The 18,797-nt window shown below is 43.4% G+C and overlaps 1 protein-coding gene across 2 annotated transcripts in view; it reads right to left on the reverse strand.

The window, feature by feature from the left end:
• The window catches only part of RHEB (Ras homolog, mTORC1 binding), a 28,960-nt gene extending 10,766 nt beyond the window's left edge, over positions 1 to 18,194 (reverse strand). Inside the window, exons 1-3 of one of the 2 annotated variants that reach the window (XM_080974294.1) lie at positions 17,870 to 18,194; positions 1,625 to 1,696; positions 683 to 750 (exon numbers count right to left, since the gene is read on the reverse strand). In XM_080974294.1, coding sequence (XP_080830420.1) covers positions 683 to 750; positions 1,625 to 1,696; positions 17,870 to 17,963 — 234 coding nt within the window. In that variant the 5' untranslated portion in view covers positions 17,964 to 18,194. The other variant, XM_080974295.1, reaches the window with a different exon arrangement.
• Positions 18,195 to 18,797: the final 603 nt, after the last annotated feature.

The following is an 18,797-nucleotide window of genomic DNA, read 5'->3' on the forward strand; positions in this document are numbered from 1 at the left end:
TGCATGCAAAATGGGGTGTGGGGGTGTGATACATACATACATATGCCTCTCCCTCTTTGGGACGTGCACGAGGTGGTAGTGGTGGTAAGGCATACAAAATAATTAATTAAAAAGCCCAGGAAAAGCAATAAAGCGAAACAGCATCTTTTTATGTAGAAGGAGAAAGAGAGGAAGCAAGACATTTTGGCAAATTTGAAAAATCTGCCAGGACAGAAATTTTACCCCTGAAAAGGAGGACATGTCCTGGAAAAAGAGAATGTATGGCAGCCCTACTTATGTCATGAAGGATTGTGAGAAATAGTTTGTGCAAAAAGGATATAATCTACTGTCTTATCAGCACACTTGAGATTAAACCCAAATCAATAACCACATATTTCTCTCCTTCACTTAAATTCCCTCTATATACGGCAAATTTATATGACAATTTTAGATTAACTGCAACTATGATCTTTCTGTGCTTTAAGCAAGAGTAACTGAGTTGGTTATGAAAACATACCTATGATCTGCTTCTTCAAAGATTTCATACAATCTGTAACCAGACACTATAGGATGAATCATGTCTAATTTCTACTTGAAAATAATTAAAAGGGCCACAGCCTTCTCTCCTAAGTCTTTTAAGGCACCGTACCAATTTTAGGATATCAACACTGGAAATACTATCAGGGAAACAAACATTACTTACTTGGCCAGCTGTGTCAACTACTTGAAGATGATATTCCTGCCCATTTACTGTAATCAGCTTTGTGAATGCTGGACAAATGAGAAAAAGGGCAGTTCAGTGCTTCACAGGAAAAGTCTATCACTTCAGTTCAAACTGGCCATTTTACTCTTGAGTAGAATAAAAATAACCTGGGTTTCATTGGCCAAATTTGCACATCACAGTTAACTATTCTTAATGGATTAAAAAGCATGTAATCTATGGCTTACCATTATGTCTGAACCAGAGGCTGTGGTTGGTTTCACCCAAACACAAATCATGATTTGCAAGTCAAAAACAAACCTTGACTTATAGATCATGGTTTGAGTGAAATACTCCATGACCTCCAGTCTTAGGTTAAGGCTGTGAAACTTATTTCATACACATATATTCAGTGCTTTTTTTCTAGAAAAATAGGTGTTGTTACTCACCATGAAGTTGTTACAGTGAATGTCAAACTTTTTAACGAACAACAACAAGGTGCTAGTACTGCGTACCCTTGAGTACATCCTGGAAAAAAGCACTGCATATATTTCTGCAGAGCTGAACTAGAAAGACTAGCCTTAAAGGCTAGCAGTTATATTAACTTTAGATCCAACATAATTTCAAGCTCATAGGTCTCATTTCCCAAAAGGCTGCAGAGAAGTGTTGCTTCTATTCCTTCTCTGCATATGTGATTTCTAAACACAAAGCCATAGTATGTGCACAAATTTTAAAAGACCGACTGGTTTACACCCTAGCTTCTCTATAGAAAACTGCACTTTATGAAGTTCTGCCTCCGTTAAACATCCAACTTCAGATTAAATAATAAATCAATGAAGCATAAACTGCTTCAAGCTCTTTTGAGGAAAAGTGCATGTGTGGGCGAAATGGATTAAGGCAAATCAGCTCTCCTTGCATGTTCAGAGAAATAGTTCAGTTACTTACTGTTCTCTATGGTAGGATCATATGAATCAACGAACTGGCCTTCCACAAACTGAATCGTCAACGATGATTTCCCTGTGAAGAAAACAAGGCAAAAGCTAACAGTGCTGCACATGCGGTTAATGACATTCTGTCACCAAACACAGAAGTTTTGCAATTTGTTTTATTTTGTTTTAAAGAGCTGTTTAGGTATCCTGACTACAGTGGTGCCCCGCAAGACGAATGCCTCGCAAGACAAAAAACTCGCTAGACGAAAGGGTTTTGCATTTTTTGAGTCGTTCCGCAAGACGAATTTCCCTATGGGCTTGCTTCGCAAGACGAAACGTCTTGTGAGTTTGTTTCCTTTTTCTTAAAGCCGCTAAGCTGTTAAAAGCCGCTAATAACCGTGCTTCGCAAGACGAAAAAACCACAAGACGAAGAGACTCGCGGAACGGATTAATTTCGTCTTGTGAGGCACCACTGTCCACTGCGTGAGAGACAGTGTCTGACTCCCTCCTCCTATGCCATATCTGTGTTTTAATTGGACTGAAAATTGATGACAACTTTTTCTCCCTTTGAACTGTAGCACATCATGCCATATCACAAACTGTTCTTCAGATTTTCCTCTGCTAGGATCTACACATTATGGCTTGGCTTGTTAGTCACACCCATTATTTGCAGCTGCTACAAACACTTCCATTACCCTAAAACCCAAGGAAGTTAGCATCTTTTGCACACCCTAGAGAGGTTACTGCCATCCCATTTGGTCATGCTGTCACTTCTGCTGTAAAGCAGCAAATATATCAATAGGCATTAGAATTAGTCTATTCTCACATATATCCAATGCAGGTTTTCACAAGTGCTATGGGAAATATGTATAGGGGTGAAAATATAACCATGGCCTATTAAATACTGAAGCATTGCTCCAAGCATCTTTCAAACTTTCAACACTGAGTTCTAAAGATGTCAATCTGTCTAAAATAGAAGGTGTTTCATATGGTGAATATATGAACATATGCCTGTGCCAGGCAGCCATCTTATTTCCACGTACCACTTATTATCATTAGAATAACTTAAAATAGATACTCTCATTGTTTCACGTGAAACCAGAATGATTTGCACATAAGGTGATCATACATTCCCCCCCTTAACTGTGACAAAAGTCAATGTTCCAATCCTCTTGTCTCTTTAGGAATATTATGTTTGCATAAAAAACACACACACAACCCCCCCACCACCACCCTGACATCTTCCACGAGGGCAAAGCCTGTGACAAACATAGGTGTTGCAAACAAGGATGTTTCCAACCCATCCCCACCCCAAACCTTCCCAGTAGACACTTTCCCTCCCTGCATTCCCATGAATGGAAAGTACTATTATTATATTTATTCGTCACGTTCCTCACAAAAGTGACCCAAAACAAACCGATTGTAACAAGGGGGCAACAAATACGTGGAACATTTCAAACTAAGGACCAAATGCCTGGATAAAAATGAAAGGCTTTGCCTAACACCGAAAGAAAGAAAGAAAGAAAGAAAGAAAGAAAGAAAGAAAGAAAGATGTTACCAGACATGCCTCCAAGCGGAGATCATTCCACCAGCCACCAATGAAAAGGCCTGTTCTAGTGTGGTCATTCTCCAGACCTCCCATGGAGGGGGCACACAGAGAAGAGTCGCATGTATACCCATCTGGGAAGGAATCAGCCTCTGTGCCCCTCCTGGCACACAACATACTTAATAGGCTGATCTGGGCATGTTTGTCTCCATTGCTTGAGGGAACTCTCTTGACTGTTTACTTTGACTTCAACAGATCCTGTGAATCTGCCTGCATGCAACAAGGATGCTAATGTTTTTTATAAGTCATTGAACTAATCTATTTATTTATTTAATGCATTTTTATCCCACTCTTCGGCTGAAAAAAGGCTTCCAGAGTGGCTTACAAATGTCAATGATGAGCCAGACTCTGCCCTCAGGCTTACAACCTCCTAGAAGATGCAAAAGAAAAGGAAAAGGGATTAGGAGGGGTGGAGAGACTGCATTAGAGGAAGGATTAGTTGGAAAATTACTATTTTCCTTTTATGCAGTTTCTGATATATCTTACTCTATTGTATTGCAATGTTTAATAAATATATTGAATTAGAAGTCTGGAGTTGATTAAGGAGTTTTACCCGTACACAGCCTCCTTCATGAGCTGACGGCTGTGCCCAATGCTATATGGATCCTGGAACAGAACTAATTCAGGCCTGCTTCTTCCTGATAAAGATACTGTTAAGTCTGAATTCCCACGTATTCAGAGCAAGGTCACTTCACACCAAAAGTAGGGGTAGGAAATCTCTGCCCCACAGCACAAAGTTGACCCACCAGGTCACCCTATTTGGCTCACGAGGCCATTTCCCCCAAACTATGCCCACCTGCCCCACATCCGATACCACAAGTAAAAAAAACCTGACAAAAGCAGGATTGAATGCACTTGGTTCCCATCTCTCTCTATCACTATGGGTTAAAGATCTGGGCCCAGTGGGCCATAAAGGTTCCCCACAACATCCCAAAGGCTTTACTTTATACTGTGCCCCGCACTGTTAATTATGGATTTTAAGATATTGCGACATGAAGCACTGGGGAGCCAGTGCTAAGCAAAACGTTAAGAAGCCTGCCATCCTTCAGGTCCTTGAAAAAACTTTCTTTTTGAGATATAGCTGTGCCTTTTTCTGCACTGCAGTGACCCCTGTCTACATGAAATAGTTGCTAGCACCTGTCTGATGTGTATGCCAACGGCAGGCAACATAATCCTAAAGCAAAGATCACAAGGCATGGTGGATACTTTGGGGCCCAGGCTTGTATTTTTTTAAACTACACACCACATTGTAGTTGCATTTCGTAAGCATTTCTAGCTAGTAAACAGGTCATCTGAATTAAAAATGAAACCAACAACTTCTCACATGGCAGGAAGAACCAGACGCACAAATATAGGGTGGGGGACACCTGGCTTACTAGAAGTATATGTGAAAAGGATCTAGGGGTCTTGGTGGATCACAAGCTTAACCTGAATCAACAGTGTGATGCAGAAGCAAAAAAAGCGAACACTATTCTAGGCTGTATCAACAGAAGTATAGTGTCCAGAGATCAAGGGAAGTAATTGTACCACTCTATTCTGCCTTGGTTAGACCACACCTGGAATACTATGTCCAATTCTAGGCACCACAATTTAAGAAGGATGTTGACAAGCTGGAATTTGTGCAGAGAGGGCAACCAAGTTGATTAAGGGTCTGGAAACTAAGCCTTACAAGGAGTGCTTGAAGGAGCTGGGTATGTTTAGCCTGGAAAAGAGGAGACTGAGGGGAGATATGATAGCCATCTTCAAGTATCTTAAGGGCTGTCACATGGAAGAGGGAACATGCTTGCTTTCCCACCAGTCTGGTAATTCTAGATATGCGTTTCTGTTGCAAAAGAAGGGCTATAGCTCAGTGGGGTTAAACACTTGCCTTACATGCAGAAGGTCCCAGGTTCAATCCCTGGCATCTCCTGGCACGCCTGGGAAAAGACCCCTGAAATCCTGTATAGCCGTGGACAAAACAGAAAACACTGATCTATAAAGACGTGACTCAGTATAAGGGAGATTCCTATGTCCTGACTATTACTTCAAGATGTCTACAGAAAACCTAGTGCTGTAAACTGATTTCACGTATCAGCTTGGCAGAAATATTCCATTTGATGGGCACAGCAAAATTCCCGCTGGTCTAATTATAAAATGTTTTCAAATGTTGCTTTCGCCCATTTGAACTGAATCCAATTTTTCATTCACAGGCATTGTAGTACATAGTAAGGGAACATTTGAATGCAAACCAGCAGAAATCCAGATAGCACAAGGCCGGGGGCGGAATTCTATGGATGACATAGGGACAGCAAAAATCCAAGACCAAAACATTCTGCCAATCACATTGGTAAAAAGTGTGAAGCCCTTTTTAAAAACCCCAAAATAACCCCACTAGAGCAGAGATGGGAATAATGAATTATAATATGTGACAACACAAGTTCAATTACCTATTCAGCAGCACGCAGACTAAATTAACATGAAAAAATGTTCATCATTTAAGAAGTTGCCAGTTATGCAACGTTCAAGCTTCCGGGCTCCTTGCCAACCAAGTGTGGGCAGGCAAGCAGCATGCTTGGCTATAGTTCAGGGCTGGCCAAATGGCACTGGAATATATTGCAAAATTGCAGTCAGACAGGATAAAGCACAATAGCTCCTGACTACTTTCAAGTTTGAGTGGGAAGAGGGAAAGAACACTGTTATGTGCAAGTCTAAAATGTCTGCCTGTCCCAAGACTGTTGGCGTGGCTTGTCTTCTTCATGTTAGGCTGCCATCTGTGAATCAAAACCGCAACAACTCTCAAAGTTGCTTTAAATCCATATTCAGCAACCAGTGTTCGAAACTCCCGCTGTTCTAGGCGCATTTTGTGAAAGGGAATTTCCTTAGTGTGAGCAGTTTCTGAGGTCTGGGTGCATTACTGTGCCTAAGATTTCAGATTAAAACTGCAGAGTGGAAGGAAAGGAGGACATTTTTCTGCCTCCCCACTTCCAGCTACTCTCTGAAAACTGGAGAAGAGACCCTCTTAAGAATATTAGTTGGGTGGGCAGGGGAAGGACTAGACCATGTGAACATAATATTTTAGCTGCAGTTCATTCATTTTCAGCTCTGCATTGTTAAAAAAAAAATGTGCCTAGATATTCTGTTGTTGCACCCAGAACCTAGGTTTAAGGTGCCATTTAGCTCCTAGCTTTCATATGTCAGGTTCTAACACTGTCAGTGACTCACCCTTTATAGCATTTAGGGTAGTCCAGGAGGGTTAAAGTAACTGGCCAAGTTATTTTCAACACTTTTTCGTTGTTGTTTAAGAATCCACCGACAGCAGACGAATCAATATGGCTAGCTTCACCCAACAATCCCGCCCCTCCCCCAGCAAACAAATCTTACTGCAGCCAGCTAAAACCACGAAACATGCCCCATCCCCCTTCAACCTCTCTATCAAGGAAACATAACAAGTGAATGGAAAGAGAACCTTCCCAAGTGATGCTGACACAAAACCCCGCACATATACTAAGTAAAAGAATATAGATTTTACCACCCCATTCCCCTCTCTGCCCCCTTTTCTTCCCCAACCTTACACTGTATATACAACACTAAAGTCTCCCAACAAATGTAATCAATCTGTAGAAAACACAACCTGAAAAAGAGACAATGCACATACTTTTGTAAACCATGAAAATCTTTATTTTTTTAAAAAAAAAACCACATCAAAAACTGTTCTTGTTAAAAACTGGTGGAAAGAAGGAAGCAAACGAGTCCATATTTTTGTCTTTAATCTTTTGGAGTTGTAAGCAGAAGTACTTACACCCCTTCCTATAAAACATATATTCAAGTCTCTATTCTGATTCAGCTGCTGGTGGACTTGAAAAGAGTTTTGAAGTTACAAAAACTAAGGCTTCAAGGTAGGATTCAACAGAAAGCATCAACAGAGTATGCTTAGATCATTTTCAGAGGTATGGATAGCATATGCACTATGTATAAACAACATAATTCTAAAAAGAAAATTTTTGGATAGACTCAATAATGCCTCAATTTGAAGTGTTTTTCTGTATATTGTGGCTGTGGCAGACAAGGAGGGGGAGAGAGAGAAGGTGCCCTGTGGGTGTTGTTCTTCTTTACACTTCCCTGAGGGCCAAATTTAACATCGCTCTGCTTTTTCCTCAAGACCATCCTTCCCACTTGTAGCAAGCAGCGTAGCCATGAGGGAGGAAATTCTGGCACTGTCCTCCTGCGCTCTCTCGCATTCCCATGCACTGATAGAAGTTCCAGATGGGATATTTCTAAACTTCAGTGGTTGTTTTGAAACCTACTTCAAAGTGCTAACTATTCTGATGTTGTGCTTAGTGGTCTATAATTGTCTAGGTTCTCAGTGAACTGCCTTTTCCCGTTATCTCCTTCTCCATAAATAACTCTTGGATTAATAAGTACACAGAACTGAATTTCATAAATTAATCTTAAGCGCCTTTAAAATGCAAACATTCTGTAGCATCCCTTTTCTTGTTAATGAAGCTTAAACTATTATTATTAATAATAATAATAAATTTGCAGAAGCCAAAAAGAGCACAGAGCTATCCCAACTGCGCTCAACAGATTTAAACTGGTGGGATAGGCACCTCCAATGGTATGGTAATAGAGGAAGCTGTGACAAGAGAAGCAAGTTTGCTACTTTGCAGCTTGCCAAAGACCAGGGTAGGAGACTCAATCTGGTCAGTAGGCTGAATCTTTACCTCCTCCACAGGTCAACTCCAGCAGGTAGGCAGGGCTGCCCACCTATCACTTAGCTAGACTGGTGACTGGGAGTGGCCACCACGACCTAACTCCACTCTGAAAGGATCGGCATTGGCTTCCAGTACGTTTCCAGGCACAATTCAAAGTGTTGGTGCTGACCTTTAAAGCTCCAAACAGTCTTGATTTTGTATACCTGAAGGAGCGTCTCCACTCCCATCATCCAGCCTAGACACTGAGGTCCAGCTCTGAGGGCCTTCTCAATAGTGGCACCCGCCCTGTGGAACACTCTCTCATCAGATGTCAAACAGATAAATAACTATATGACTTTTAGAAGACATCTGAAGGCAACCCTGTACAGGGAAGTTTTTAATGGTTGATGTTTTATTGTCATTTTAAGATTTTGTTGGGAGCCGCCCAGACTGGCTGGGGCAACCCAGTCACATGGGCGGCATATAAATAATAAAATAATGATGGTGGGCAGCGACAACTTCAAAGGGGCTGATCAACTGACTGGTACTTACATTGTACCTTCAAAGGGGCTCATGATAACTGCCATTCGGCTGACTGGTATAGAGAGCAAGCCTCATTGGGTGCACTAGGGAATTCCCAAAAGCAAATATTCTGTCTCCCAGTGGGGCTCACTGCCACGGAGCAATCAGGAGAACACCTTACAAGCTCCCAACTGCTGCTTTTCAGCCATATCTTTACCTGTCCCACCCCTGATGTCATATGTGACATGGGGCAGATGGGTGTGGATTTTGAGGAAACAACCTCACAGACCTCATTAGTATTACTGCCTGACTTAATTAGGCCTAGGGACTGGGGGTTTAAGATAGCTCTGGGTCCACTGCTAAATCATTACACACCATATAAAATGGAAATATTGAAAAAAAGCACTGAATACTTCAAGCTTAGTTTTATTTTTGCCACTTCTAGTCTTAATGCTATCATACAATCTCATGAAAAAGTATTATGTTAAACCTACTTTCAAATTTAACCCTTCCCCCCCTCACGGGCTAAACAATTTCTTATGAAGTATAACCCCCCCCCCAAACTTCTCTATTCTTGTTTCCAAAATAACTGCTCTTCAGTTTGAAGAGCCACCACACTGGACAACATAGCAAGATTATCCATATCTCCATCGAGATTTATACCCTAAGACAGTTTTGCTTCCAGCAAACCTCCTTCTGTCAGTTAAAATCCACTACAAGATTAAGAAGGAAGTACGCTGGTCTTCTATCATCAGTCTGCCAACATGAGCTATATTTTTCATGTTCCTTGCATGCAACTCAAAGGGAAGTGGCAGTACAGTAAAATGGGCAAAGAGAGGAATGTCTAGAATATTGGCCACAAATTAGAATTCAGAATGTCCTTTTTTATAAGAAGTTTCTAGTCCTCATGGTCTTAGAGAACAATTTACTAAGGTGCAGGCAGGGTTTACTGAACATTCACAGGCAGAGTTCAATGGGGTCTTCTGGTCTGGGAAAAGTGCTTGATGTCCTATAGAGCAGCGAAGCCTGTGCAAGTGTAAACCCAAAATAATGACTGCTTGTAATCCTTAACTGGAATGATGAATGCCTCTTATAACTTCATTTGCATATTATACTATAGCATTGACACTTATAAGCAAATTTCAGAAAGGCTTGATTCTAACATTCTAACAATTTGGAACTACTCTCTGCTGACTAGTGGCAGAGAAGACCTAAGGTCCCAAATTCACGTGACAATAATTTGGTGGGCTATTATACCAAGTAAATTAGGACCAGTGGGTCACCAAACCAAAAAAATGGGAAACACAAGTAGAGTTTACAAGATTTTCCCAGCATCCCTAGCTGCCAATTTTTCTCATTTCCCATCTCCGTGCTGCTCCGACTTCTAATTTCAAACATTCTTCTATTGTTGATAGTTAATGACCTGAATTTTAGACACCTCATGATTTTTTGCCTAGGTTTAAAGAGGCAACTGGTGGGGGGGGGAATCAATTGCTGTCCCTACATAGTCCCCCCCACCCCACCTTTTGGTACATGCCTCCAAATGCAGACCATGTGCTGGAACAAAAGTTAATTGATCTTTGATTCATAGAAATGTAGAGATGGAAGTCGACCTCCTGCAATGCAGGAATATGCTGCTGTCCCATATGGTGATCGATCCTGCAACCTTGGCATTATCAGCATCTCACTCTAACCAAATGAGCTATCCAGGCTGCATTATCTAAATAATTTTTAGATGTGTGTACTCAAAAATCAGGTAATGGTTTGGAGTCACTCTCATGAAAGGCTACCATCCCCTTCCCTGCCTCCTGAATCTGCAAGGGATTCTTTTTTGTTTTTAATACAGTTGTTTTCTGCAAGATCTCTTCTGTGAAAAACAGCTGATTTGGTTTTAAAAAGGGGGAACATACCCTATCAGCTGATGGAAGCAAAATGGAAGTAGGGGGTGTGGTGACAGAAATGACACCAGAACCACCCACAAAATGCACTTCAGTGTATTCACAGCAGAGTAACAAGTGGTTTTATACTGCATTTAATTCCCCTTTTCGGATTTTTCCCAAATCTGTGTTTATTGTTGAAAAACTGCAGGCAACCAATTGGATAGGGGAAAATGTCATGTTGAGAGCACATACACACAAAAAGGCACATGATGCTTCAAATTCACATTACGTTCATGTATGGATGAACCTATAAACACAACAGTTCACTTTCCCAGCAAAGAAAACTGCAAACAAACTCTTGAGGCTGCACTGAAAGATAGCTGGAAATCTGAAGTGGGAAGTTGCAGAGTTGGAAGTAAGCAATATGGTAGACCCGGGTGGTTCAACCCGTGGCCTGGATGTGGCCTATGATGGCTTTTTTGGCAGCCCTTGGCAACGTTAAAGAAAAAATAACATAAAAGCCTTTAAAAGATATTTTTTGTGTCATGTGTTTAGTATTAACATAAGTACATACATCTGTTTGCGTGTTAAAATGTGTTTACTAATTAAATAATATATTTAATTAAATACACAATTGATAAATTTATCTTAATTACGCCTATTAAATAATGATAAATCTATTGCAAACACTTTAATGAAGTGTGTTGCCCATGGATTCTGTGTTGAAGTACTCTTGTGGCCCCCTTAGTATGAGAAGTTAGACTGGCCTGTGAGAGACCATAGCACAACCCCCAAGTTACATTAGAGACAATCTGAAGACTGCCCCTGATAGCCCACACACTTCTTCTATGGCAGGGGCAGGGAACCTGTGGCCTTCCATATATTGATTGACTCCAGCTCTTCATTAAAAGTAATGGATGGCTAGTAAGAAAGCCAATATTTGTGATCCCAGAGGGTATCTCAAAGTAGGCCTAGCACATCTCCAAGGTAGCTTTCTCTCCCATCCACAGCCTTTAAGATCTATGCGTCAAATGGTACAGCATCATCTGAGCACCATATTATAATGAAAAGGTTACATAAATGTTCAGTACCTGCCCCCAAACTGTGAGACACCCTCATCCTTGAGATCAACAGTCTCAGACTGAATACTGAGATGTGCTGATCCTGCATTTGACACACAAAGTTAAGTGGGCAGATGTGTATGTGTCTAATTTCAATATAATTCAACTATCTATCTCAGACATTCTATTTTTAGTGTGGCCTCCCACCTGCACCACCTTAGACAGTTACTTAATCCAAGCCATTTGAGGCACGGATGAGGACAGAAACTGAAGTAAATGAGGGGTGGGGAAACCCTCTCACCATATTCCTGTAGGACCAGCAGTGTCTGGAAAAATTAGGCATGCTTTCCTTTGGTAGGAGTTATCAATGCAAACACATCAATAGCCCTGCTTAATGTGGTCCCCAAAGCAAGAGCAAGCACCGAAAACAGGCTCTAAACTGGGAGCCTCTTTGCTCATTTTGAATACTAACAGAATTTTAAGTTTGAAGTTGCATCACTTGATTTATAATCTAAATAACAGCCGTGTTTTACCTCACAAGGGAAATGCAGCATACAGCATTTCAGGCAAGGTACTATATATTCATCAGCTATGGTCAAGCATTCACATACCTGCAGTTATATTATGATAAAGATGAATTTTATTTTGCAAAGAAGCTGAAGATATTTGACTGCCAATGTTTAAGGTAGCTCTGAAAAAGAAATCAATTTTGTCGGGATTTACTGCAAAGGTATGCCAAGTAAGTTATTGCAAATCAGCCTTAGAAAGTGCACATTATTCAAATACACAAAACTGGAAGGTCAGAGCTAAGTTCCATTTGACGGTGTCAAATAGCTTCATAGTACGAGCCAAAAATATTTGAGGCTTCCACAGCACAGAGACCTAAGATTCAATTACATCAGTGTCTATATTTGTAGACTATGCATTGCATTTAGGAAACTGATATTTATATAAATACAGGAAGTGTTAAAAGGAGTTGGTGACTGAACAAGGTATCCTATGTAAATATGTTAGCAGCTTGACTGTTTTAAGTATTGTTGAGAGTGAGATGAGAGAAAAAGCTCAGAAATGCAAACCAGGCAACTCAGGAGTTAATTCTAGCACAGTGTCCTTAAACAACCCTTCCAGTGGCTTGATATTACAGTCAAACATGCTGCCTCTAGAGTTTACTGCTACCATTAACAAGTGCATTGCAGTAAGATTTGCCACTAGACAGGCAGGAATAAAATGAAGCTTTTAATTAAAGCTGGCATTTCAGACTACTACTCAGGAGCAGCTATCCTGCTTAAGAACAAGATCTGGATTCAGCAAATAGTGAAGACCATGACCAAAGAATTGTGTAAAACTGCATTTTAGCAGCTGTTTCAGTGATGTGATTAAATATTTGGCAACTTTTAATTGCAGATTGTCCTTGTGCGTTATGATCATTCCCCCATCCATGTTTGAAAATGTGTCTAATATTTAAGCACCCATAACTAAAATAACTAAGAAAAGAAACTCACACTAAAGGCATAGAATGCAACACTACACTAGCATTAACCAGTCTTTTTTTTTATTAAAAAAATACCCTAGCACTAATACCTTAAGGTACAGGTGGTGACCATTTCGCATGGGGGTTGTGTTCTTGGCCCCCGTGTGTGTTGGTGGAGCATGTATAAGCATGTTCTGCCCTCTTCCGGGTCCAAAAGGACCCATGCGATGGCGATCACATGTCAACTGAATGCATCTAAAATGGTTGCTGCTTGTATATCAGTGTTTATAAGGCTGAGACAGGGGTAGGCAACCTAAGGCCCGAAGTGGCCCAATCGCCTTCTCAATCCGGCCCACAGATGTTCTGGGAATCAGCGTGTTTTTACATGAGTAGAATGTGTGCTTTTATTTAAAATGCATCTCAGGGTTATTTGTGGGGCTTAGGAATTGGTTCATTCTCCCCCCAATATAGTCCAGCCCACCACATGGTCTGAGGGACGGTGGGTGGACCAGCCCCCGGCTGGAAAAGGTTGCTGACCCCTGGGCTAAGACATGGATCCTCCATAGAGCCCTTCTGCACCAGCCTCTCCCCAGATGAAACTTTGAATGCTAGAAGAGCCCCAGCTCATCTTTCCAGCTTTTATAGAAGGAACTTCCTGTCTGAAATGCTGTAAAGCCACTGTCAGTCTGTGTACTGAGCTGGATGGCCAATGGTCAGACTCTGTCCTGTGTACTTCACTGTATGTGTGCAAAGGTTTCAACAGGAGTAGACCTCCTTCAGAGAGTTCTGTGGGCCATTTTCAGATCAGTAAGCAAACAAATATTGTAGGATAGCTATTTTCAGGCAATCCAAATGATTTAATGAATTAGAAAGTCTACCTTTACTTTCCTAATCTAATTACTTTGTTAACCAGGTACTTTCTTTGCCTTATACCTCTGCTAGCTTGAGCCTTATACAAAGAGGCTACCTTATACCTGAATTATCTTTGCCATACCAGCTTGTAAAGTCCACACATGTAGGGCAAATTCTTGCATTCAATTACAGACTGGTGCTGATTGTTTCCTTGGTCACATTGTATGAGCAAGCTACATTTTTGTTCTTCTATTCAGGCCTCTCTATAATCTTTGTGCCAGGGAAAGAAATGGAATTACAACAACTGGAACTTGATCCAGGCATGAAGAAAGCCTTGAGGTATGCCTTTTTCACACTGAGAAAGCATCTGAAGGGTTCTGAAACCAAAGTCACTGTAAATTTTACAGTACCAGAGAAGCATGTCAATGTTACATCTGCTTTGTTCTATTGCATTGCCTTGATTTCCTCTTCATTCCCAAAAAAGGTGGAGAGGGGAGGGAAAAGGAATTGCTATGGTAACAATTCTATGGCACTAATTTGACAACCATTCTTCCCCAAAGTATATGAAGAAAGATACAGCAGATGAGAACTTTATAAGGTTGTACGGTACTTGGAAACTATTTTAACAAGGAGTTAAGGTTCTGAATTGAACATATCATTTTAAAGAGCCCACTTCAAAACAAGGGTCTGATTTTAGCTAAACCACCTGTACTTTCTGCCAGAACTGAAAGTGTGTTTGCTTCACTGAACCTAGTAAAAACGCCAGCTTCACTGAGCAGATATGAAAACCTGACCTCAGTATATTTTTCCTTAAATAATTTTCACACTTATTTAATTTATACTCCACCCTTTTCTCCCAAGGAGCTCAAAGGTACATGGTTCTCCTCCTCCTCATTTAATCCCCACAACACCACTGAGGTAGGTTAGGAAGAGAGGTAGTGACTGGACCAAGGTTACCCAGTGAGCTTCATGATGGAATGGGGATTTGAACCTTGGTTCTACGTCAACACTCTAACCCAGGGATTGTCAACCTGGTCCCTACTGCCCACTAATGGGTGTTTCAGGATTCTAGGTGGGCGGTAGGGGGTTCTACGGCACAAGCTGAATCCTCCTTCCATTGAGCACTGGTGGGCGGTGAGGAAATTTTACCATCAAGAAAGATGCATTAGTGAGCAGTAGGTATAAAAAGGTTGACTACCCCTGCTCTAACCACTACATCATTCAAGCTCTCCTCCAACAAAAAAGGCCCTATAAACCAAAGTATGTTTCAGCATCACATTCCCAAGCATTATGGCAGTCATTACGAGAAATGAAGCTGGAATATAGGAACCTGCCTATTTAAACATTTCTCTTATCTACATTATATAATAAAACTTAAATAAAGATTAAACACCCAGAAAGTGTACTGTGAAAGTGAACATGAACAGCTCCTCAACTTTGGACTCCTCCCACCTTGTGTTGGAAATAACTTATTTTATACACTATGACTTAACACTCAGCTGGTTTACACTGTGGATGCTGCTACCCAGTTTGTTTATATAGCTGGACTTTTAAGCCCTTTTTCCACCCACCTTGCTCTCTAACATTACTTTTGTTTACATCAGAACAAAATATCTAAAGAATGCCATCATTTCAGCATTTAAAGGTCCATGGACCCTTAGGGGAGAAAGCAGAGAGGACAGTGTTAAAAAAGGGTTAGATTCCAGCTTTAAATGACCTATGATAGTGCTGTTTAGATTGGTGAGCAGTAAGTGGATGGAAAGAGGGGCATCCCACAGCACTTGCTACATGTTTCAAGCAAGCAGCTGGGTAGCAAACTGCACGGCTGACTTACTCATGTAACAGAAGACCATTACTAAACACTCAAGGGTTTTTTTGTGTATGACAAGGTGGCAAACCCAGGTTTGCTGCCAAATGTGCACTCAATGGGAAGCTGTTGCCAATCACAGCTTCCAGACAAATGTTATTTGTACAATGATACACATGTGAAAACACCTGTGTTCAAGTGCCCATGTAATTAACACTTTGTTTTGTAGGTGTGCACCATAAAAGATGTAATGAGTCCCCAATGCAGCTTTGTCAGCTGTAGAAGTGGTCACATGCTCTTTGCCCTCAAATGTATTTTGAAAGTGACCCCATTTACCTGACAAAGACCAGGTGTCCACTGAGCTTTCTAATAGAATCAAATACATATTATTTAATATACTCTAGCACTTGCTGTACAGTAGCCAATAAAAAACACACACATACAGTCACACCCTTTACTATGTGTTTACCTGTCCCATCATCACACCTGGAGGAAACAGTCAGAAACCAGACAAGCTGCTAAATGTTTGAGCAAGCAAAATAAAAGAAGTTTGCCTAATCCCTGAAGTTGATTTGGGCCTCCTTAAGGAGGCAACTGCTAGGAAAGGGAGGAGGCTTCTTTCAGAGACATTCCCCTGCACCTCCACTACATGTCCTAAGTAAATTATAACTTCATTTTCAATTACTCCACAATAATTACTTTCTAATATTACATTTGAAAAACCTGGCCAATGATTTCGGGAGACTTATCTGGCAAATCCTGAGACCCCCTAATCTAAACTACTTTAAGCAAAAAAGTAAAATGATTTACAAAGAGCGAACTGAAGTTAATGTCTTTTATATGTAGAAATTGCACCTGTGATTAGTTTCAAACCACTACCAGCTTTCTGGGGAATTCTGCTTGAATGAGTTTTACTCCCTATGAAAGTCCTTTGGTGCAGAAGCTAAGCAGGTCTATAAAGTATGTCCAAGAGACGAGACAAAGCCATAGTTATCTTCCTCACGGGATCAGACCAAGAAAATTGGTGAATGGTTTTAGTAATGCATCACTTCTCTTCCTGTACAGTATCCAACACATTGTTAACATGCAATAAATCCACAATAACTGACCCACATAGCAATGTAGTTTGAGGAAACAAAACTCAAATTGGTTAACTTGCACTAACGCTTTAGCCACACTGTCATCTTCAGACCAGGATAATTTGCAGAACCGAATGTGCAAATTATTTCCACCAACTCATTTCAACCAACTCATACCAGTTTCCAACTTTGGGGAGGGGTGGAGGGAAAAAACACAAGAGCCCACTTTTCTTAACGCGGTGGGTCACCGGAAGCGAATGCTCTCAAAGACCAAATGTGCAAGAGAAGAGATTGTCACTCACTGTTAGCGGCAGCTACAAAATCATTATTGCGAAAGCGCGATCTTGGGTATGCGGTGCCAGGCGCAGTGGATGGGAGTGGACATCTGGGAGCGGCCCCGGAAACCATCATTACCCGTAACCACGCTTTGCACGAGGAAGGGGGGTGGGTTGGTAAAAAGATTTCACGTCAGCCTGGAGCGGGAACGGTGTTCCCCGCCAGCCAGACCGCGGAAGATTAACAAGTCGCCTCTGCAGACGCGGGAAATGCAAAACGGCCGCTCGGAGCCTATCCCGGCCCCGGGAGTTGTGAGGCATCTGCCCCGGGTGCACTGAGTGGCTCGGCATCCTGGCGAGGCTAAGTTACGGGGAAATGCACACAGACACGCGCGCGAGGCCACCGCCACACGCTTCTCATCCCCGCCAGCACCGAAAGCAGGCAGGGCAGCAGCCCGCCCGGAAAACGGCTGACAGGCCCAAGGCGGGTCGTCGTCGTCGTCGTCCTCCTCACCTGCGACCGGCTTCGAAGGCGGGCTGCCCCCTTTCGGCCGCCAAGCCACGAGGCGGGAGCGGCGCGCACGTCCGCCTGCGGAGCCCCAACTTGGGCCGAGGGCGGAAGGCGGAGGCCGGGCGCCCCGGTCTGGGGGAGCCCCTCGGGGCCCGCTCCCCGCACCCTCCACCCGCCTCAGGGAGTGACTCACCGACGCTCCTGTAGCCCAGGATGGCGATCTTACGGGACTTGGACGGCGGCATCTTTTCCCCGCCGGGCCCCGAACCACATCAAGGGCTCCGGCCACGGGCGGGCGGGACGAGCGGGAGAACGGGAGGCGCTGCTCCTGACGAGGAGGCGGAGGAGGCGGCGGCGGGCGGCCGAGGCCTTAGGTGGGGCCGGCTGGGGACAGGTAGAGGCGGCAGGGGGCGGCAGCGCGCGGCATGCAAGGCGGCGGAGGGAGGGGTGAGGGGAAGAGACGGACCGCGCGGGACTCGCTGACTAACTGAGAGGCACGGCGATGCGACGGTGCCCGCTTCACTCACGTGACAACCGCCGTCCTCGGCCGTCTCCTCCTCCGTTTCCTCCCCCTTCACCCCCCCCCCCCGCTCGCGCGTGCGCGCATCTTCGCCTCAGCATTCGCTCGCCCACATACGGCCGCCGTCGTGCGCGCTTGCGTCACGGGCGAGGGAGAGGTTCACCGTTGGACTGGCAGGCGGGCAAACGGCCGAGCCGAGCTCGCGCTGGAAATTTCGCTGCGTCATCCTTCCCTCGAGGGGGTTGCCCCGCCTGATTGTTTGGCTCTGGCTCTGTTCTGGCTCTGGCTCTCCCGACCCCGCCCACTCCTTTCCACCTCCTCAGGAGGGGCAGGCGTTGGTTGGATATATCGGCTATTTTTTGTTGGTTGGCGGAGGGCGGGGCGGCGGCGGCTTTGCGCGCGAACGGGGCTGCTGATTGGGTCCCCTGATGACTCGCTGCTATTGGCCAAATCCGAATGGAAGGTGTGGGAGGGTGGAGTCGCGGGGGTGGTCTCTCCGGTGATTGGCAGGAGATAGCGGAGCGGCCTTGCGTGTGGGAAAGAGCAGCGCGTGCGTGCGTGCTTGAGTACGTGCGTGCTGGGCCCATTGTCAAAATGTCCCCTTAACTAGCGGGCGGCTGGCAGGAAGCCGCCGGTGGTTTCTGTGCTAACGTGCGGTTCTAGTGCAATGGTTGCGCACGGGACAGATCGAGCTCCCTCCGTTTGCACTGGGAAAGCTTTAAAAATGCATTGACGTATCTTACTATGCAGTCTGCTGCCAGGGATTTGTATGTACAGTACCTGAATCACGAGTGCTACGATATTTACACTGATTGGGTTTGATTCCTTGAATCAGTGGCGTAGCGTGGGTTGTCAGCACCCGGGGCAAGGCAAGTAATTTGCACCCCCTAACCCGTGGATTTGCGCCCCCTAACCCTAACCCCCAGAAGTTGCGG

Source organism: Podarcis pityusensis, assembly GCF_964106645.2.
Source record: "Podarcis pityusensis genome assembly, chromosome: 12".
NCBI classification, from domain to species: Eukaryota; Metazoa; Chordata; class Lepidosauria; order Squamata; family Lacertidae; genus Podarcis; species Podarcis pityusensis.